The following is a 20497-nucleotide window of genomic DNA, read 5'->3' as shown; positions in this document are numbered from 1 at the left end:
AACGACTCGGAAAGTGAGCCACGTTGGGGTACCGAACGCTTCGAGAACGGTGTCCGGTCGGTACCCCGAACTATCGTCCGTTTCGAGATCCGGATAACCTTCTCGAGCCGAGGAATCCCTGTTGGAAAAAAGAACAGCGCGAAACGTCCGACACGTTCCTCGATCGTTCGGAATCAGGGATTGGATAACTTATTAGAAACTTGGCCGACTAGAATGTACGGAAGCTAACGGGGCAATAAAAACTTGGAGCAATAAAAAACTCTCTTCTCTAGTTTTATAACAAGAAATCCGCAATTCCTGCGGCGACCCCAATATTCCACTCCGGGGTCTCGCGTAAATATTGGCGAAAGTGTCGGGGAACCGAGGAGGCCGTCGAAACTTTTAATCGGTTTCGAAAGACGATGCGGTGTGTACAGGTGATGCTCGTCAAACGATATCCCGGTAATCTCGCGTTCGAGACGTTCCAGTTTATCCAACGTAGCGGGAAAGAATCGTCCGGGGCGAGCGCGTTTCACCGAGCGCGTTTCGGTATTCTCGAGCGGGGCCGTAAACGGGCCGTATTTTTCCTACGTATCGACGATTTCGGAAATCCCGGCGGGTCGTTTCCGCGCGTAGGAATTCGAATCACGTTGGGGTTCGGTGAGGAATTCACCGCGGGCACGGGGATACAGCTGTCCGATCGCAGGCCCTTCGCAATGCGCCGGGACCGCGGAACGCGGAAATTCGAGCTTACGCGAAGGGGAATCCGTACGGCTCGATGCGCGTCCGGCTTATTGACTTCCGGTGACGCGGGAATACCTCGTGGCCGGCGTGTATCGTACACCTCGGTATGGTACACGCCCGCGCTGATCGACGCGAACGGCTTCGCTCCGCGTTTCTTTCGCGGTGACCGAAGAATCCGATAGGGTGTACCGTGGATAGGGAAATTTTCGCGAACGAGCGAAACTTTCCCGCATAATAACGCGATAAATGGAGACGAACGAGCCGACTAAGCAGAACGGATGTCGGCGATTACAAGAAGCACTCGTAGATAGCCGAGCCCGACGGTTTGCGCGCCGCTGGCCACGGGATGAAACGATAAATCGCGTCTCGCTCGCGGACCGGCAACACCGATTCGTTGTTACGACGACCGAGGGGAATAGTTCCGATTCGATCGGTAAAAATTTTCCGATCTCCTCTTCAACGTCGCTCCAACCCCGTCCGATCTTCGATCTCTCGTTTCTTGTACGCGCGGTATCGCGCGTACCGATATTTGGAAAATCTTTCGCGCATCGGCGCTTTCGCGTTCGTTTATCACGATACACGCCGTAATTGCGAGAGTTATAGGTTTAATAATCTCTCGCGTTACACGGCCTACCCGGGGTTGCGTATTAATTTTAATCACTTTTCGCGCGGAACTTGTATGGCTACAATCACTTTGCAGGCTTTTTCCCCGAACGTTATTATCCTCACGGGGGCGGGGAAGGGAGGGAAGGAGCGTAGGCGGCGCACAGATTCTCTCTCTCTCTCTCTCTCTCTCTCTCTCTCTCTCTCTCTCTTTGATGTACGTTGTGCATGTGCACTTAAATAATTTCCATGCACTTTCAACGGGCATTTAATTGCGCGAAAGTAATCTTTATCGTCTCCGACCTTGCACAATTATCTCGGAGCTTTAATAAATGAAACGTTAGTCGGAAGAAATATTCGTAGCTACGGAGCGAGGCGAAACGTTAATTAACATCACTCTATCGGTGTTCCTGTTTCTACGCCGCGTCAAGAATTCCGTCCCGATGGAAACCCGGGGCGAACTTTACGATTGATCGCGCTGAACTACACTGTTTCTTCGTTAATTGTGTTACTTTTATTTCGCGCCCGGCTTCAACGGCTCTCCTCCCTTCCTGCACTTTCTCCACCTCCTCCTACTCCTTCTCCTTCGTGTCCCACCCCTTTATTACAATTAGCCGCTTTTCCGCCCGCTCGTCGAGCACCGCTTTTCTTGTTCTCGCCGACTGCACAGCCTCGCCGTGTACAATTCGTATCGCGATAGTAAGCGCTCGCTGAACACCGTTATTAAGTGGCTCGTTAGTATTAGAAGCGTATTCGAATCGCTGCGATACGTACGAGCGCGTTGCTAATTTAATTTACCGTGCGAACGTACCCGCCTCGTAAATTAGATTCCTCGGCCGATCGATAACGTCGAGTATCAAATTATTTTGGTCGGTGCGATAAGTTCGTTCCTGTTTTTTTCTTACCGGCTCGAGCAACGATACACGTGAACGCGCACCTGTTTTATCGCCTTCTCACGGATTTCTTGCGAAAGAGCATACCTATCGTACAAAAGTATGAGAAACGTTTGTTCCGGGACGCAAGAAACTACCGGGAACGTATTTTCGATATTTTCTCCGAACAAATCGGTCGTTCCGCCCGGGGAAAGTTCGAACCTCGAGACGGAGGGTAATTTGTGGAAAAAATGATCGAGGAGAGGGACGAGTACAAATTTTTCCCACTCGGAGGAAGCAGTAATTTACCGGGGCAAGCGAGTACAATTTATCGTTCGGAGGTTTATAGGGTTTTTACAATTTCTAACGATCGATGTTACACCCGTTCGCGCGTACACGTTCCGAAGTATCCGAGGGTATTAGAACATTCGCGGAGAATAAAGTAAATGTGAAAAATCATCGGAAAGTTACTACTCCGGGTTGTAAATAATATATGTTTATATATGTATACTTTGTATTTCGACGAAAATCACGCCTCTCGCCACTTGCGTACGATAAAATAAAACTTCTCGTCCGGATATTCTTTATTACCTCTTTAATTACTTTTCTATCGTTCGTTTCGTTGATTTTTCTATCGTTCCCAGTAGTATTCGGTTCCGTGAATAATAGAGAGACCTGAACGACATCGTTGGAGTCTTTGTGCGTTGAAAAAAGCGAGCTGGAAAAGCTATCCGCACCGAAGCGAACGAGCACGGTACATATACCTTTTCGACGAACGAAACGCGATAAACGGATAAACTAATTGTACAAACGGTAAATACTCGTGTATTCGACGTATACTTCTCGCTAATACGACGGCGTAAAATTGACAAAAATTAAACAAACCGGATCGACGATTACGTTCCGTGCGTAACCGGCTCGCACTTTTGGCGAGGAGTGTACGTTTTCTAGGGTGGTGGATCGTGATAAACGAACGATTCGTTTCGCTGTTACGAGTATCGATTCGTCCCGTTGTAATTCGATATTAGCCTAATACGTGACGCAACCAGGAAGGGATCGCTAATATCGATCAAAAGTCGTTGCGCGCGAAAGACGAGATAGAAGCGCCGGTTGGGATAAATTGACGGTTGTCTCTGGGAATTAATACGCTCGTACGATGCGTGCACTTTCTCGTGGCAGAGGTCGTCCGAAATCCACGTCACCCCACCGATGATCATAGACGATCGAACACGGAACGAAGAAAGGTTTTATGCTAATTCGTGCGTCGGGCCCACTCGTTGCCGCGACCGAGCATTGTACGCTAATAACTGCTCGACTGCGAGCCCTTTCGACCCACTGACTGTCTAACCCGGCCGAGAATAATAATTATTTCGCGAAGACGCGGTTAGAAAATTACCGAGTAGACGACCGCTGTTGTTCGCGAGAGACAAAGGCGAGGACGCGCGCAAACGGGAACGTTGATGGTACTTGGACCGAGTTCTTAGAAACGCGTCTGGACGACGCGCAAAGTCTCTCGTTCGCCACTTTATCGCCCAGTGTCTCGGAATTGTCGAGTCTTCTTCGACATGCTAATTTCTAAACCCTTCGACACGACCACCGTCTGCCTTTTGCTCCGTTTCGTACCTGGACGGACCTGCCGGGGTCTCGACTGACCCGAGGTATCGTATCTCGCTGCCCGCTGTCGTCGATCTTACCTCGGTTCGGTTGGAACTGTTCCACGAGCGAAATTATCGTTCGCGTTTCGAACGTTTCTCCTTCGAATCCACTCGAAAGAATACGAAACGTCGAAACCGAAAAACGAAAGATGTGAAAACGATCTCCGACGCGAAAACGTGTTTCGAATTTTGCGTTACGAATTGACATTACGATCCTCCGATTTTACGAGTTCTGTTTTAAATCGTATTGAAATCGTAAGAATCGAGAAAGGGTACCGGGTCGTTATCGTTAATTGGCTCGCGAAAAGACTCGTTACGCGGTGTAGGTATTTCCGTTGATCGGTATCATTTCCACGAGTGGCATTACGTTTGTTGTAGTAAACGTTAAAAACACGAGCCCGATGTCGGCGAGAGATCTCGACAAAAGTCGTACCGGGATTAAAACGGTAAATCTGTAACGAGGCGGAGTCTTATCGATCTAAAAGTCTCCCGTGGAATTACCGTAGTCGATGCAGGGTGGTGGGGGTTAATTATAAATATTCAAAGTGCGTTATCGAATCGGTGGGGTAGTTTCCGGAGGGTAATAATTATTTCACGGCGATGAGCCGAAGAGATCGCGAAACGAGAAACTCGGTGGGTAAAAGATAAAGACGAGGCAGCGGGCGACGAGGGCCGATGATATTACTCGGACGACGTTCATTGAAATACCGCCACGAGCCGCGGAGAGAAGAGAGGAGACTTATTTCCCTTCTTTTCTCTTTGGTTCCGCTGTCGGTGCACGCCGTCTTTGTGCACCGAGCTTCTTCGCGAGTAGCTTAATTTGTAAGTCTATCTCGGTGCTCGCGGCGAATATTTTTACGATTCGTCGTGAATTTAAGCCGCCAGGCTCATCTACGCTTCCATTATCCTTCCACTCTTTGCATCGGAGCCGGTAACCGTAGCTCGGCGTTGACGCGTCAACCATTCCGCTTAATCGTCTTTGCATAATCATTTCGAATATTTCGCGTTTCCGCTCGAACGTAGGCGCCGGCGAGAGTTTCTCGTTACTCGCGTTAGTCCCTTTTGAAACGACGTCACGGTTCCCGCGTTTATTACACGCCCCTGAGGGACACGCCCGTAACGTAAATAAAATACCAACGCGTAATATTTCGCGATGCCTATTTGTTCAGCGGAGGTAGTTCCATCGTAATGTATGCATTTCCTCGTTCCCAGTTCTTGCTCCAGTTGCTAATGTTGTTACATTTCCATTTGTTGGCCGCGCTAAAGGGACGGTACTAAAGCACGAATAACTTGATATTCCGTAGCGTCTCTGTTTTTCGCGCACGCTCTCTCTCTGTAACTCTCTGTCTCTATCTCTCTGTCGCGCTCTCTCTCTCTTTGCCTTTACCTGTTTCCGATTCTCCTCGACGGTATCGTATTTATTTGCTCGTTTCGCAGCGTCTATTTTTCTCCGAGCTCCTGTTTCGCGCAGCGCGCAAATAAATTCGGTGTAAATAAGCAATTCGTTATAAATAACGCGCGATAGGTCAAGGTAAACTCGCGGTATCACCGGGAAGGCGATTCTCCGTTACCGGACAAACGGACACAACGAAACGGAAAATATTCTCACCGTGTCGGAAACGAGTCCGCGTTACCAAGGAACGCTTCGACGAAACGCGTAATCGTGGAATTTTATCGAAAAAAAATCTCGTAACAAAGGTTATTCGATTCTCGCGCAACGTTGCGCGAAAACGGAGCGTTTCCCAAATCGTATTTCGCGCGATGCGAACAGTTGTATTAATAAAGAATAAAAATAAAATAAACGTTGAATATTTCTGGCACCCGCGCGCCATATTTGTTTCATTAGGATTTTTCTCGTTCATTTTTCCCGGTTATCGATATCGTCCGATTCACTTTTCCCGTTGTACCGCAATGAAGATTAAATATGCTCGATGTCGCGCTCGACGCGAGAATTTCGGTTTCCAGCTTCGCGCCCGATATTAGACAAATTTGCGAGTCAAATGTTCACCGCGCTCCCTACACGGCAAGAAAGATTCGTTCCCGGTTAACGCGTTAAACGCTTGGTAACCGAGTATATGAAACGTAAAGGGTAATATTCCGAGTTGAGAATGAAAATTTCGAGATTACGAGAAAAGGAAAATTTAGCCCGATATCAACGATAATAAATAAAGTAATTCGATCCTTGAACGCGAAGAGTTACAGACTCGCGATACAATTATTTTTCGTTTACGTATGCATTTGTTACTTTCCTGCGACATATTTTTATTTCCGTCTGCTTCAATACTCTTCCATCCACTTACCGTAACAAGTGAAATAATCCTTTTTAAATTTATTTCCAACCTTCGAAAGAAACTTTGCCTTTAAGGATCAATGGTCGTATTAACGGAGTTTCTCGACACGGGTCGCGCAGAGACGTTTTCCATCTCGGCTATCGCGAAACGTCGCGATTTTCGTGTCGCGATTTCAATACTATTCTTTTTTCGTGCAATTTACAACGTTTGGGCCGCTAGAGTCGAGGGCATCGCGCAACGCGGAATAAAGAGATAAACGAAACGAACCAGGCGCCCGACGCGCCGACACGTTGACGTCCGCTGTCACGCGTCCGTGACTCCGGCAACCAGCGGTTATCGGCCGTTGTCGCGTACGCGCGATCTTACTCTTTCGCTCGCTACGTCGCTGTCCCCTCAACTCGAAAAACGTTCGTTCGGGTGACAATTCCTTGTAACGCTATTCGTGCATCCTCGTCGGTCCGAGATCGACCGACAAAATGTTTCCAAATCCATTTTTCAAACTTCTACATTTTCGTACAAATTCGATCGAATACACCTTTAGCGATAAAACTATGGAGGTACTAGATGATAAAATTAAGGTACCTCTAAGAATCATAATGTACAAATTTCCTCGGAAGGAACCTCCGTTGGTCTTTTATCGCGTGAAAACTCTGGAAAGTCGTCCGATGAGAGCGATCTGTGCTCGAAACGCTCGACCGTCAAGAGTCGAGGCGACCACGACGCCAGCGAGTAAGTGGGCCTCGGACAGCCTTGAATAATTTTCGTTAAAACTCGCCGCGTAACGAAACGCGACCGAAACGAGCCAATGACTCGCGATTCTTTCGGCAAGTGGAATCGTTCCTCGACGTACTCTCCCGGTAGGAGTTCACCGCGCGTGAAAACCACCGAGACGATCGTCCGCTGTCGATTCGAAAGCGCCTAACAAATTGTCCCGTGTATCCGCTTCGCTGAACCGTGGCTAGAGTTTATACTCGGTTCCGTTGCTCTCTTCCCGACTTATCGTTCGCGCGGTGTCTGCTTTTTCCGCGCGCGGGTACGCCTGCCGGTTAGGTTTCGCGCGCTCCCCGAACGACGAGGAACGAGAAAGCGACGGTTAACCACCACCAACACGGATCCCGACCACCGACAGAGATGCGGTGCGGCGATGGCGGTGGTCGGTGGTCGGTGGTCGATGGTCGGTGGCTCCGTGGCGCGTCGTTAAAGCATCCTCGAGAGCGTTCCGCCGCGACGTAGCCGACGTCAACGGTACGGAGCGCGGGGCGGACAATTTAAATTTAAATAAGCGCGACGAAGCTGCGATAAAATATAATTAAGTTGGCCACACCGCGACGCGTCCCGTCGGATGTGGCGCTCAAGTGCCGCGGTGCTGAACAACGTCGTGGTGGGGGATTCGGGGGCGGTGGAACAGAAGGAGTCGAGGAAGGGTCGGTAGGGACGGTAGGGACGCTCGAAATGAAAAGACGAGGCTCTGAGAAAGGGACGAGACCGTGGCGACTACGAGCACCGGTTCTGTGTGTATATGTATATAGTATATACTGTGTATACATACATACAAACATAAAGATATATATATATATATATACATATACATATACACATATACATGTACATTATGCGTATATTACGGCAAGGTTGAGCCCGGGGTACCACGTCGCTACTTAACTTGACGGACTTAATGGCCGGGCGTAATGGGTGCGGCCGCAAGAAAAGAAGAACGTAATTAAGAGTGGCAAGGATCCCCGTTGCCGGTTACCAAGATTTATGTTATGCGGTAATTTCTGCGAAATCCTACCGTCCTGACGAGAGGAGGAATTTCATCCCCGCGAACACCGGGGATAAGCCAACCGTGAGAGAAAGAGCGAGAAGAGAGCGAAGAAGGTTGGCTCGTTTAACGATTTGTAGAGAGAATTGTTAACGGTCGCACACGCGTGTTGCGTACGGTCGCCCGTTGTCGTTCGTTCGTTCGTTTGTTCGTTCGAGACCGTACACGGTACGTTCCCTCGCGTCAAAAGTGGCGTTATTTCTGTAGGTACCGCCGCAGGTGGCAAGTAGTATACGCTCGTAAGTTGTAACTCGTACCCGCGGACGTATCCGACGACGCGACGCAATATTCCCGCGGCCGATTCCGGACGATGCACCGGCGATTTATGGCACCCGCGGTACCAACGTACACCGTACGTACGCGGACGTTTAGATTTATCGTTCGCCTCGCGAGGTGCTCGGGTATCTTATTAAACGATGGACAAGCGACAGGGGGGTAAAATCGCGGGAAATCCCCGTTTTTCCCTCGCGCTCTTTGAGAGCACGTGGCGTTTCGTCCAAGTCGGCGTTGGAAACGCGTCGTCGAGAATCGAACGGCACGGTTGCGCGGGACTCTTGCGATTCGCGAGTTACCGTATTTCGCGTTGTACGTAAATTCGAACCGTACGAGGAGAAGAGTGCTCGCCCCGAAAAAAGAAACGTACATCGTAAAAGTAACTACCAGGGTCGAACGCAACAACTGGGATCGCTAGGACGACGCGTATCGAGCGTGCGCTCGTATAATTGAATTATACGGGTATTTTTATTACACGATTCCCAATTGATCCCTCGATTTCCAATCGAGGACGACGGAGACCCACGTACAATCGCAAGGGAGAAAATTGCACGTCTCTTAAGCTGTATCCTGACGTCGTACGAAAGAAAGACATCTCGACATTCTTTTGTTACCCTTTGCTTCTTTTCTGTTAAATAATACACGATATACGTTCGTGCGAGAAAATGAAAGCTCAAATGTGACATCGAAAGAGAAGTAAATGAAATTGAATTCGATGGTCTCGATCGCTACTCTTAAATTTCTATGCACCGCCAGTGTGGTGTCTCGTCGTAACGCGATTTATGGAAACATTTTCTACGATCTCGAGGTCACCACCGAGCCGTCGTTGGACGTCGACCGTGTTGTATCTCTCGCGGGATCGTCGTTCGCGTTTTATCATCCCTGGCGCTCGCTCGCTCGTTCGTTCTCTCGCTGGCTAGCTAGCTCGTTCGCGCAGACGCATTGTTCTCCGAACGGTCGACGTCTCGCCGATACTTCACGCCCGAAACTAATTACCGGCTCGAAAAATTCCCCGGCTATTTATTGCACTTAGCACGGGGCTCGTCCGTGGCTCGTTAGAACGGTGCGAAGCACCCACCTCTCTCCCGCGTGATTTACCGTACTCGTCGTACGTTCCCTTGTCATTGCGGCCGCCATTGACCTCGCATTATTTTTGTTGCGGACATTCGACTCTCGACGGTACACCACTTGGTTCGTTGGTTTATGAGCGCGTAAGAGCGAGACCGAGAGGGAGCGCCGTTTTCTTTAATATACAGCCGCGACGAGCGAGTCGAGCGCTACGCGCAAAACCCGCGGAAACCAGAAACGTATTTCGTTTTCCTTCGGCGCCATCCGGCATTCTCGAATCGAGTCGACGGATCTAATCTCGGCGCGGCGCTCCCTCGAAATTTGCATTCTCACCGTCGGCACGCCGGCTTCTAGTCATTTCGCACGGACAACGCGCATACCGAGGCGGTTAACTCTTCGCGACTTCTTTTCGTCGAGGAGACGAAAATACGGAAACGATGCCGCTTACGTGGAGATTCAACGGTGATCGAATTATTACCGAAAACAATTTGGGAATTAATTCCTCGGAGTACCGTGGATGGGTCATGAACGACCCGGGACGAGTTTCACTTGGAACGTTGCCACTTTGTGTACATTTACCGGTGTTACTTTCGTCGCTTCGATACAATCGGACAAACGCGCGTGTTTACGTTACAGGGTACTCTTTCACGCTGTTACGCGACTCATCCTCGTACTACGTACGCGTATCGACGATACGGTGAATAAAAACGTTACCGATACACGCTCGATCGCATCGACGTATCTCTTCGCGACCAAGACTCGTCTAATTTCTTTTCCTCGTAAATACTGCGCGGACGGTTGAAAAAACGAAGCCAGTCCTTTGGCCGCGTTCGACTCGTCGCGGGCGAGTACGGAGAACTCCGGGGTCCCCGGCAATCGCGAGGAAGTTTACTCTCGGGTCATTTTTGCCGGTGGAGTTTAACGTAATTCCAGCAGGGATAAAGTCTTGCCCTGGCCAGGGAAAGTACCGCGCCGCGTAGTGCCAAGGCGTCGGGGGAAACTTTGGTTCCGCTTTGCCCGGAATTACCGTTATCCCTCACGGTTGCCACGCCATTATCAACGTTTCCCGCAAACACGGACCGAAAACTTGTAATCCCCGTCGGAAAGTAGCAACGCGTCGATTACTAATCGCTGGAATCGACAGCACCCGTACGTCTTCCGTTAGAATTTATCGCGGTCTCTCTCGCTTCTCGTTTCGCGTCCGTTCTGGATTAGTTCCGGGTTAGCAACGCGATACCGCGATAAAAAGCGCGAAAGATTTCTACCGCAAACGCGCGTACAATTGCAATATCGAGCGGTGAGGTGATCGCGACGAATTCGAGCAACGATTCTCGTAAATCGGTGCACGTTCGAAAAGCGAGCGAAACTCGACGTCGACGGTTCGAAACTCGCGGAAAATGTTCGAACGAAACGCGTGGGTCACCGTTTGTCGAGTTGCACCGGTGCTCCGTTTCGTAATCGAACGACGACGAGTTTCGCGCAATTCGGGTTGAAACGCGGTTCCAATCCGTTGGAATCGCGGGGCGGTAGCAACGCTGCGCGAAAGAAATACCGACCCAGCGGATTTAGTAGAAAAAGACACAATAGATTCGTTCCGCCCCGTTAGGCAGTTGGGTCATCGCTTTAATCCATCGCGGCGACGTATGTAGGTGCGCGCGTGCACTTGTACGCGTGGGATACGGTACAAGTGGTTTTCCTTCGGGGCGATCGTTACGTCAGCGGCCGCGAACGTGAACGCGAACGCGAACGCGAACACCCGAGATCTTTCCGTAAGAGATGCGGTCGTTTCGCAGAGTTACGTCGAAGTGCTCATTAGTAACCGACATCCCATTACGTCCCGTCGTAAATAACGCGTGGCGCGTAGCTACGAGGTACGGGCCACGGTTTCGTGCACGGGACGTTCGGACGTCGCCGGAAGACCACGGCTCGAACCGAGTACCGGCTCGTAAAGCAAAATCGTAAAGGGAGAGACGCCTCGAGGACCGTGGATACCTCGAAACCTTGGAAGGGACGCGGCTCGTTCGCTTCCTCGACCCCGACGGTATCGTCTTCGTTTCGAGGCGCGAGTCGCTCCTCGCACCGACTTACGACCTTGCGGTTCGCCGTTAGTTCGAACAGGATTAGCCCGACCTGACACGATTCGCTTCCATATTAAATTTCCCGGTCAGGGCGACGCGCCGCGGTTTCGGTACCTTGGAAAACCGATCGTTCGGTGTCTCCTTCGGACTCTGAAATCGGACGTTGGCGATGGCGCAAACGCGACGTCGACCGTGACGATTCTCGTCGATTCGCTACGTTTTTTGGAAAGTAAACTCAATCGATGGGTTTTGAGCGATTTCGGTCTCGATTTAGTATCGTCGATAGACACCGTCTTCACCGAAAGTTCGCATCTATTGTCTCTGATTCCTCGCCGAACCTTCGAATGCGAGAAGACAATTAAATTATTACAGGAGTTGTTACTGGTGAATACAGTTTTAGGATATACGCACATTGAACGAAATAGTAGATATAAAAGAACAAGAATGCAACTTTCTTCTCGACTCGACGCAACACGCTTCGTCTAATTTCATCTATTCACAAGCGATACAAAACGCGTTTCTCTCGCGCTAAAAATTCTTCAGTCGGTCGCCGTCTCTTCTGTTCCTCCTTCGCAGCTCAGTTCGGACACCCCGCACTTCGCTACGAACGCTCTTCTTTTATGCCTCGAAAACACTCCACTCGCACGTCCGTGGCGAACACTTCCCATTCTCTCCGGACCACGCGCGTTTCCTTTCGTTCCCACGCATTGCCACGTTATTTTCCGTAAATTTTCGCTAGACACTCGATAGATTCCACGGCCTGGAAACGACCACCGTGCGCCATCGCGGTCCTCGTAACGCGTCGAGACGCAGCTCGAACGTTGCGCAACGCAAAGTTATTAACGGAGACGACAGATTTCGCGTGTTCGCCGCGCGAAGCTGGTCGCGTGGGCGTGTTTACGATGACGTTCGCTTATGACGGATCGCGGAGACCAATTTAAACCCTCGCGAGAAATCGTCGTTACGGGTCGTGGCGGAGGTATCCGGTGGCGTTCCTGCGACACGGTTTCCACCAACGAAGGAAGAGACCGAAAGACAGAGAGGGAGAACGGAGAGGGAGAGAACCGTTTCGAATTTCGCCACCGATATTTTCGGCGCGGGCTCCGGGACAGGCTTCCTCCGGCGTTAAATTAAGTTAAGTCTCGTTTAATCTCGGCTTTCTACGATTCCACGGAAACGGCCCGTGGCCCGAATTTAGATGGAGCTAATCTAAATTCCCCGATCTGTAGCTCGTAATCCCCGGTTACCGTGTTCCGGTCCTCGCTCCCTTTTGTCCCTTCGTCATCTTTCGTAACGGCGGTCGGTGTTGTTTTTCGAGGGTTTTTCGTCGCTGGACCCACCCTCGCCTCCCACGATCGTAAAAATTCGAGAGTTTACGTCGACGGAGACGGACCGACGTGTTTCTGGACGCGAACGAGTACTTCGATGCTCGTGGGCCTTCCTCGAGTGTCCATTTGGGTCGATCGTACAAAATTTGACAGACAATTGTTAACCGTACATTGACGTTCTTTTGCTATTTAGTGCGATACGAAAGAATTCTCGTCGCTTCGTGTACCATCGTGTTTCAAGTTCTCCGTTAGCGACAAAAGGTTTAGGTTCTTTCGGTATAGGAAAAAGACAGGAGAAAGTGACGCGAGAATGAAAAAGTTTTCAAGTTGGTATTCGACGATTACAATTCCTTGGACGTGCTCTCTTTATGGAAAGAACGGCCGTGTACGGCTGGCTAATACACGAGAGGAACGTAATGCCTTCGTTGCTCGCTAACGACTGCTACGCGAAACGATAAAAATCCTTTCGTACCGCGTTGACTGGCGTTCTTTTTACACGGAATCCATTTTCCTCGCGGAATGTCGGTGCACGGCTGGTTAATGCATCGCGTATCGAGAACTTACGACGGGAAAAAATGAGCCGAAAAAATTTTCCGTGTCAGTAGGCGACGACGCGATTACGATTCCTTCGACTGTAACGAACGAAAGCAACAATGGGAAAGAAAAGTGTTTTCCTCGCGAGGAAAAGAATACCGGTGCTATTAGCAACAGCCGCGGCATCGATCGCGCGAGGGTCGTTTGTACACCGTGAGCCAAAATTCGCGGATACGAGTTTCTGTTCGTCGATTCGGTGTCTCGAAACGAAACGGAAATACAGAACGATACAAAAATACGAATACTCGATCGTTTAAAGGGTCTGCCTACACCTTGAGAACGTCATCGACGAGTATCGACGAAACGTCACTGTGTCGCTGTATTTCGAGGCTGAAAATCTTTTCCGGTCCATTAGTACCGCGAATTTCGATCCCCGATTCGTCTCGCTCGTGGAAGAAGATCGAATTTCGCGCCTCGAATCACCGTCGGCGCGTTTCGCGTCTCGCGGCTCGCGTGGGCGTATTTGTAATAAGCAATAAGTCGTTCGATGAACAATAATTCTCGGCGCGAGGCGGATGTTTCACCGACAGGGCGTAAAATTTCTACCCTCGGTGTTGCGCACGCGAGCGCATGGCTGGCTGCGCGTGGGCGGTCGTGTTCGAGTCTTAACGTGGGTGTGTATCCGCACCGGGACCACGCTCACCGTGAACGCTCGTCGGTGGAGACCGATTCCCACGAGATGACCCGTCCGATACGCTCCAGACACCGAACGCCGAAGCTTCGCGACACGAAAATTCAGGGGAAATTAATCCGAGGGCGAAATGCCGCGCAGTTTCTACGCTCGAGTAAATGGCAACTGTCTCGCGTCTGGAAAATTTCTCGTTCGAGTACAGACCGCCGATAAATAGAATCGACGAACCCGCACCTGACGATCTCGATGCGAGAGAGTTCCTCCAGGCTAGCCTTAACCATCCTCGTCCTCGTGCTTCGATCTTCTCCAACGGGGAGATACTTCCGTGTCGTTCGATCGTATCGTTGGTACAACTTTTTTTGGAAACAAACAAGCCTACGATAACATCGAAGCACGATTATCGCGTCGTCTATCCTGGAATACGAACACTCGACCGAAATCATGGCTTTTTTCTCCGACGTTCGAATACACCGCGGTAACGCTCCTCTTTGAAATTTTACGAACCTCAAGACGCGTGTATCGCGTCTTCTCTTACATGAATCTATCATAAATCCCGCGTCTTCGATTTCTTTCGTATCCGGGTAAACCTTCAACGAGTATATCGGTGGAATCTTTGTTCAAGAAATCGAACCAGCGCGCGCAAGGTCTACGGGTCCGTTCGGACCCATATGCGATCTTCCCTACGATCGATCGGATGCAAGTACTCGAGAACCGCGAGAATTTTCCGGTCCCGGACACTCGTCTCCCTTAAAAATCTTAGGGGAACGTTTGCAGTGAAATTTTCTCTTCTCCGGAGCCAGCATCCGATAGAGGTACCTACGCAAACCGGTGAATGGACGTAGAAAATATTTACTCCCCAAATGCGACGCACAACCATCGACAGAATTTGCGCAACGCTTCGACTAAACGCCGGAACATCGAGCGAGCAAACAAACGTATTTAAACGACAGCGTGCACCGTTCGGTGCACTTGTCGACGTTCGATCTATAGACTCGCGTCGTTACCTCGACGCGTTCTCGCGCGAAAATGGCCTCCCGTGTGCGAACTTCGGGGATCCATCGTCGATCCGTGTAGCCGAATTTCGCGAGAGCGGCGATCCTTCGAACGAGACTCGAAATCCTCGCCCGGAAATACGAGCCGGCCGACTGTTTTCCTTCCAACTGTTTTCAGAAGTCGAATTAGCACGGTGTTCCGCGTTCGTCTGGCCGGTCGAATTTCGGCCGGCAGCCATTTACGAATATTAGGCCGCGAGAGATGAAATTCGTCGACGTTCCGAATACCACCTTCCACGTGCAACGGGAACTCGTTCGAGTTCCGACGATAATTCGATCGATCGATTCCACGTACCTCTGTATTCGTAACCATGGGACAGCCCTTCGTTCGTCAAGGGGTTTGCCCGGAGCCTCGCAAATTGAACGATATTTGAGATTCTTCTCGGGAGAGAGAGAGAGAGAGTGATAGCGAACCGTCGCGCGTATCGATCTCTAATTTCGCGTACTCGTCGACATTTTGCGACCGGTAACTATGTTTTCGAATCGATCGATATCCAACGAAACGAGTCCGTGTTCGAGAACTCCCGTTTCGGGAGAACGATCGAGAAGACGTCTCTTTTAAACGCACGTATCGTCCGAACCGTGGAAAAATTTCGGATATGCAAAAATTACAGCCTCGCCGACTGCAAGTGGAATCTTCCGAACCGTTTCGCTTTGTAGGCGCGTGAAATTTCGAGTCGATTTATTCCCTTTCCGAGTCGTCCGAGTTCGACGGGGTTCGCTAAAATACATATAGATGCGTAGAAACGTCGGTTCGAAGTCCCGTAACAATTTCAATTTTTCCTAACCTTTCCTCCGAATTTCCTCGTAACCTTTGCTCCGAGACGGTGCTCGACGAAGCTTCGTAGACGACGCGTAGGACGATCCCCTTTAATCCGCGGACACCGAGGTTTCCGATGCACCGCGTTGCACCGTTCTTCGGGAAGCATCGAGACAACGCGTTCAACGGGGATTAACTCGCAGCGTTCGCAGGATCTTTCACCGGGGTTTACTTTTACGACACGCTGCTCTCCGTCTCCCAGTCTGTTCGATGTCCGCGACGCGCGTAGGACACCCCCGTGTCGTGGAAACACGTGGGCGTCCGTGGGTGGTGTTTAGGCGCGTCTCTCGTAATTACTCCCGAAGTCGCGGAAGACTCTATCGGTCGCAGCGTGGAATTACGTGGGTGGAGAAGGAGCGGGCATACGTGGAATTCGTAATGACGGAGGCGGTAGGTTGCGAGGGTGCATTTGCATACCGCTGTGACGGAGCTGGACCGTGCGCGTGGAAGCTGCCCGGATTCGTCACGTCGGACGGACTACTTTGCCGTCTCGTAGTTTGAAAAAAGCCGAGACGAAAGTTTTAAGCCGGCTGCAATTTTCAGTTGGTAATTAGGCCGGTTTAAAGGGGCGGCGATGGCGGTGGTGGTGGCGGTGGTAGCGGCGGTGGTGATTCCGTAGTTTCTTTCGTTCTTGCGCAAACTCGTCCGGAGTTTCGCGGTACTTTTTCACGAGGACTTCGTAATGCTTGCTCTCGGTGGATGGTCCGGAAGGGTTCGAGAATTCCGTGCTCGTCGTTTCGAACGAGAGATCGTAAGACACGTAGCGACGGGCGTGACCACGCGTATACGGTGTCTTTTCGCTACTGTCCGTACGCGAGAAGAAGACCAACGAGGGATGTTTACGTCTCCGGACTGGTTTACGGGCTATTAGTTCCCCTAGGTACGCGCGCGTTGTCGTTATTGCACGGTGACGAAGATGGACAGCGGTCAATGGCGGCGCGAGACGAGAGGGGAACAGGCAGACGGTAAACTGGAGCACGTAGACGATCGTTAGCCGTCTTCTCGAGGATGGACAGTACAAATTAACGTAATGGAGTTAACACGGTACGTCTTTCCGTATGCGGACCGCCCGCTATTCGAACGGTGTCCGAACGTTCTCTTATCCGAGAATTGCGGCCACGAGAGGTTCCACCGTACTATTGTTTGTCGAAAGATTATAGCAACCCGGAACACGGAGGTAAATTCGAGAGTTAGAAATACGACTCGTCGATCGCGACGTCTCTCGATGGACTTAGATCTCGGGGTATGCGAACATCACGGTCCGTGATGTCTTCGTACAATTCGAATCCCCAGACCATCGCGAATTATGGACACGTTCTGCGTAAGTGTCCGCGAATATTTTACCCGATTCGTAAGAAATCGTCGAAGAGTGGAAGGTCGGTTGTCGGAATACGGAAATGGAAAATTTTGTAAACTCATCCCGGCGTTTCGCGCGCACCGTGCCAAGATCGAGAACTTGGACGTTAATTATTCTCGAAATTGTTTCAACGCGTTCGAATTTCCTTACGGAACACCGTTACCTCCGTCAAGGGAGAACGCCCGTGGAAAGAAACTGGTCGAGAAAGAACCGTACGCAGAAACTCGAAGGGATCGCGAAAGGTGGTTTCTCGTTACCGTTTCGACGATCGTGAGGTAATTTTGGGCCTCGTACCGTAGGTCGTTTCGAGGCACCCGGATATTTATCGCGCGTTTCGTCTCGCGAGCCGGATCCTTCGTTCAACGTCCTTCCGCTCGGCGGTTCGTCGGTACGAGGCGCGCGGGTCCGCTATTGATTTTAGCTCCGAGGTAAAATTGGTCGTTCCGTGTTACCGTTTGATCGCGCGGCGGTTGTTAGCCGCGCGGAAGGATTACATCCACGAATGCTGTTCAGATATTGAACGAGCAGGTGAGACGGTCGTTGGAGTTCAACGACGGTCGTAGAGACCTCTCGGGAAACCACTTCGAAAGTTGGCTGGGTTCCCGATATTAGGGGTAGAGGTGAAGTAGCCCTAACGTCTCCGTCCTCGTTACGTAGGTACGCAACCCCACCCGGGCCGACCTTTCTCCGTCCAACGACCTGTTCTTTTTTAATTAAACGTCGTTCCCGTTCCGCGTATATATTATGATAATTAATGGAACACGAAACGAAGGAACGATTTCCACGGTGGTCTCCTCCCGGCGGCGTCGAGTGGCCGGTTCTCGTTTCGCGGGACGGATCGATACCGAAACGTATTCGTGTATCGTAACGACGATACGGAAAGTAGACCGTTGTTCGTCCCGTGCGACGACCCGAAAACGACAACGGAAAACGGAGGAGATACTCGCGAGAGGACGTCGACCCGCGAAACAAATATTTCCCGAGGAGAAGAAGAACCGGGCGCGAGATTCGTCGACGCAACCGGTATTTCTCGCGCGCGGATCGAGTTCGCGAACCGTCGTCGTAAAACGTCTCGTCCTCGTCGCGACGCGAGTCTCGCGGGGAGGAACGCGTTGCTCGTTCGCCAAAGCCGTTTTCGTTCGTTAACCACCGTCGAGCGTAACTCATAATTACAAGCACCGCCGCGGACACGCTCAACGACCTCGGTTCGCGGTCAATATATGCTAATGCGGCCCGTTAATACCTACGGAGCGGAGCGTGTGCGTTGTCCGCGCGATGGAAAACGAACGGTGTAAATCGCGCGAGGCTTCGTGCACGAGTCGGGGCGCGCTTGACCGATTAAACCGGACGCCGTTTAAACTCGCGCCCGATGCAACGTTCCACCAAGGAATTAATAAGGCGAGCGGAAATCGCGTACGATATTTTACCCGGTTCTTCCATCGTACGGTGGATCGTACGAGAGCACGCCGGGTTCGAGTTGTTTATCGGCCAGCGGGTGGTTAATTATTAACAACGACCCGCTCGAATAATGGCCGTGACGTTTAGCGCCGCGTGAAATATTATTTACGGTCCGGGATTATCCAGGTTGCGAACAGACGCGAATCGCGTACGCTCGCCGAAGAAAAGAGAGTTTCGCGGCTCGATACGCGCTAAAAGCCGGGGAAGGGGCCCGACGTTCGATTTTCGAGCGACATTTTTCCGAGCAGCCGCGTTAACGAGAAAGCGTAACAACATCGATTATCTTTTTCAACCGAGAACACGGCCCGAGCCGGTTCCAGCACGCTGTTATTCGATATTCGATAACCGTGGCCCGCGCGTGCACGTGCCCCTGCATATTTACAGCCCGCTTGTCGCGGGTAAACACCGCTCCGGGAGCAATCTCGAGGCGACAAACGAACGGTTATCGTACGGTAAAGAACGTTTCACGGTTTACCAGCAATCAACGCCGAGGAACGAAAAGGTTTTCATCGCGGGCCTCGGTTATCAAAATCGATCGCGCGTGAAATTGAACGTCGACCAACACCGACGTTTGGGGGTGAGGGGGAGACGACGGACGTCGTCGCGGTGGTCGAAACTAAACGTATTTCTCCGTTTTCCGTACGGATCACCGCCGGTGGAGTGCATCGCGAAAATCTTTCGCGTTTCGATCTGTTTGCCCCCCGAATCGGACCCGATATTACGAAACCGACGACCGGAGAGATCGTTCCGAACCGTTGAGCCCTTGATCGTCTTAGGGCGTCTAGCGACGTCGAGCGAAAGCCGACTGCTTGATTACCGAAACCGTTTGCAAATACCGCGCGAACCCCCGCCATCGTTCTCCAGACACTGGCGATGCGGAACGCATTGTCGGTGGTTCGAGTCTCGACGGTAATATTGCGCCGGGATCTTCTCTGTGTATCGATCCGTAGTCGGTTGGATCATCAACCGTTTCGCTCGATTCTCCGTTCGCAACGTTGCTTTCGTTCCGAACGTTGAACGTCCGTTACGTTCTTATCGCGTTTAAGACGTATTCGATCCTTTACTTCGTGAAACGGTCGGTCATAGTTTCGTTTCCACCGCGTTTCTTTATTCGTTGTATTCGTTCGATCGTTTATCTTCGTTACATTTGTATCGTTTTCTGTATCAACGCGTTCAATGTTTCTTCGTTTCGTACCACCGTACAATTACCGATACAATTAGTGTCTCTTGAGAAATTCATCGGTTCTTTTCTGCAACCGCATCGTACAATTGTCGATGTCGTTCGAGGCATCGCGTAAAACGGTAATGGGTCACGAACGACCCCGTGTGCCATTTGTCCGCTCGTGGTCGGAGCGGATCGACCGCGTTGCAGGCCGAAATTAAGCATTCGAGGAGCCTCCTGCTCGGGAAATTACTTTGCCGACAAACCGTGAACTTGGGGCTTTCGACAGCCGCGTGCCAGATGCGGCTGACCTCGTCGGCGGGTCACTTTTGACGTTAGCCTCTTTTCCTCGTGCCGAGACAAAATTTTGGGTCGGTGAGTGTACGGTAAGATCGATAATTTCCCTCTTCCGCGACCACGTCGCTCTAGGAACGATCTAAGGATCCGTGACGTTTACGTTACGAGATCGATCAACGAAAGCAACTCGTTGGAAATTCGAACCTGTTGTTCGCGTTCGAAAATCCGAACGCGTGATTTTCTCTTCAATGTACGCGCGTATTTTATTTTATTCTCGAACCTAAAGTGCATCATTCGCAACCACGCGTTATTCGTAAGCACGCGAGATTCTGCGACAGATATTTTTTTTTTTCAAAATTTTGCAACTCGCGTTTCTTCCAGTTGTCGTTCCGAATAAAATACGAGCCTTCGGA

At 50.9% G+C, this 20497-nt stretch overlaps 2 protein-coding genes across 3 annotated transcripts in view; one reads left to right on the top strand and one right to left on the bottom strand.

Moving 5' to 3' along the window:
• The window catches only part of Olf413 (DBH like monooxygenase olf413), a 438131-nt gene that overhangs the window by 197135 nt on the left and 220499 nt on the right, over window positions 1-20497 (top strand). The window lies entirely within an intron of this gene.
• On the bottom strand, window positions 8508-12275 carry LOC143144448 (uncharacterized). The gene is made up of 2 exons (XM_076306856.1): window positions 11797-12275; window positions 8508-11723 (listed from the first exon to the last, which is right to left on the bottom strand). The coding sequence occupies exons 1-2, from the start codon at window positions 11875-11877 to the stop codon at window positions 11472-11474; spliced, it is 333 nt and encodes a 110-aa protein (XP_076162971.1). The 5' UTR covers window positions 11878-12275; the 3' UTR covers window positions 8508-11471.

This window comes from Ptiloglossa arizonensis, chromosome 3, assembly GCF_051014685.1.
Source record: "Ptiloglossa arizonensis isolate GNS036 chromosome 3, iyPtiAriz1_principal, whole genome shotgun sequence".
NCBI classification, from domain to species: domain Eukaryota; kingdom Metazoa; phylum Arthropoda; class Insecta; order Hymenoptera; family Colletidae; genus Ptiloglossa; species Ptiloglossa arizonensis.
Note: the sequence above shows the minus strand (reverse complement) of the source record. Positions and strands in the feature narration are given on the sequence as shown.

Coding starts and splice junctions, on each gene's coding strand:
- LOC143144448 (XM_076306856.1), bottom strand. CDS start 11,877: ATGAAATTAGACGAAGCGTGTTGCGTCGAGTCGAGAAGAAAGTTGCAT. Junction 11,724..11,796: donor TATCTACTATTTCGTTCAAT/GTGCGTATATCC, acceptor TCGCATTCGAAG/GTTCGGCGAGGAATCAGAGA.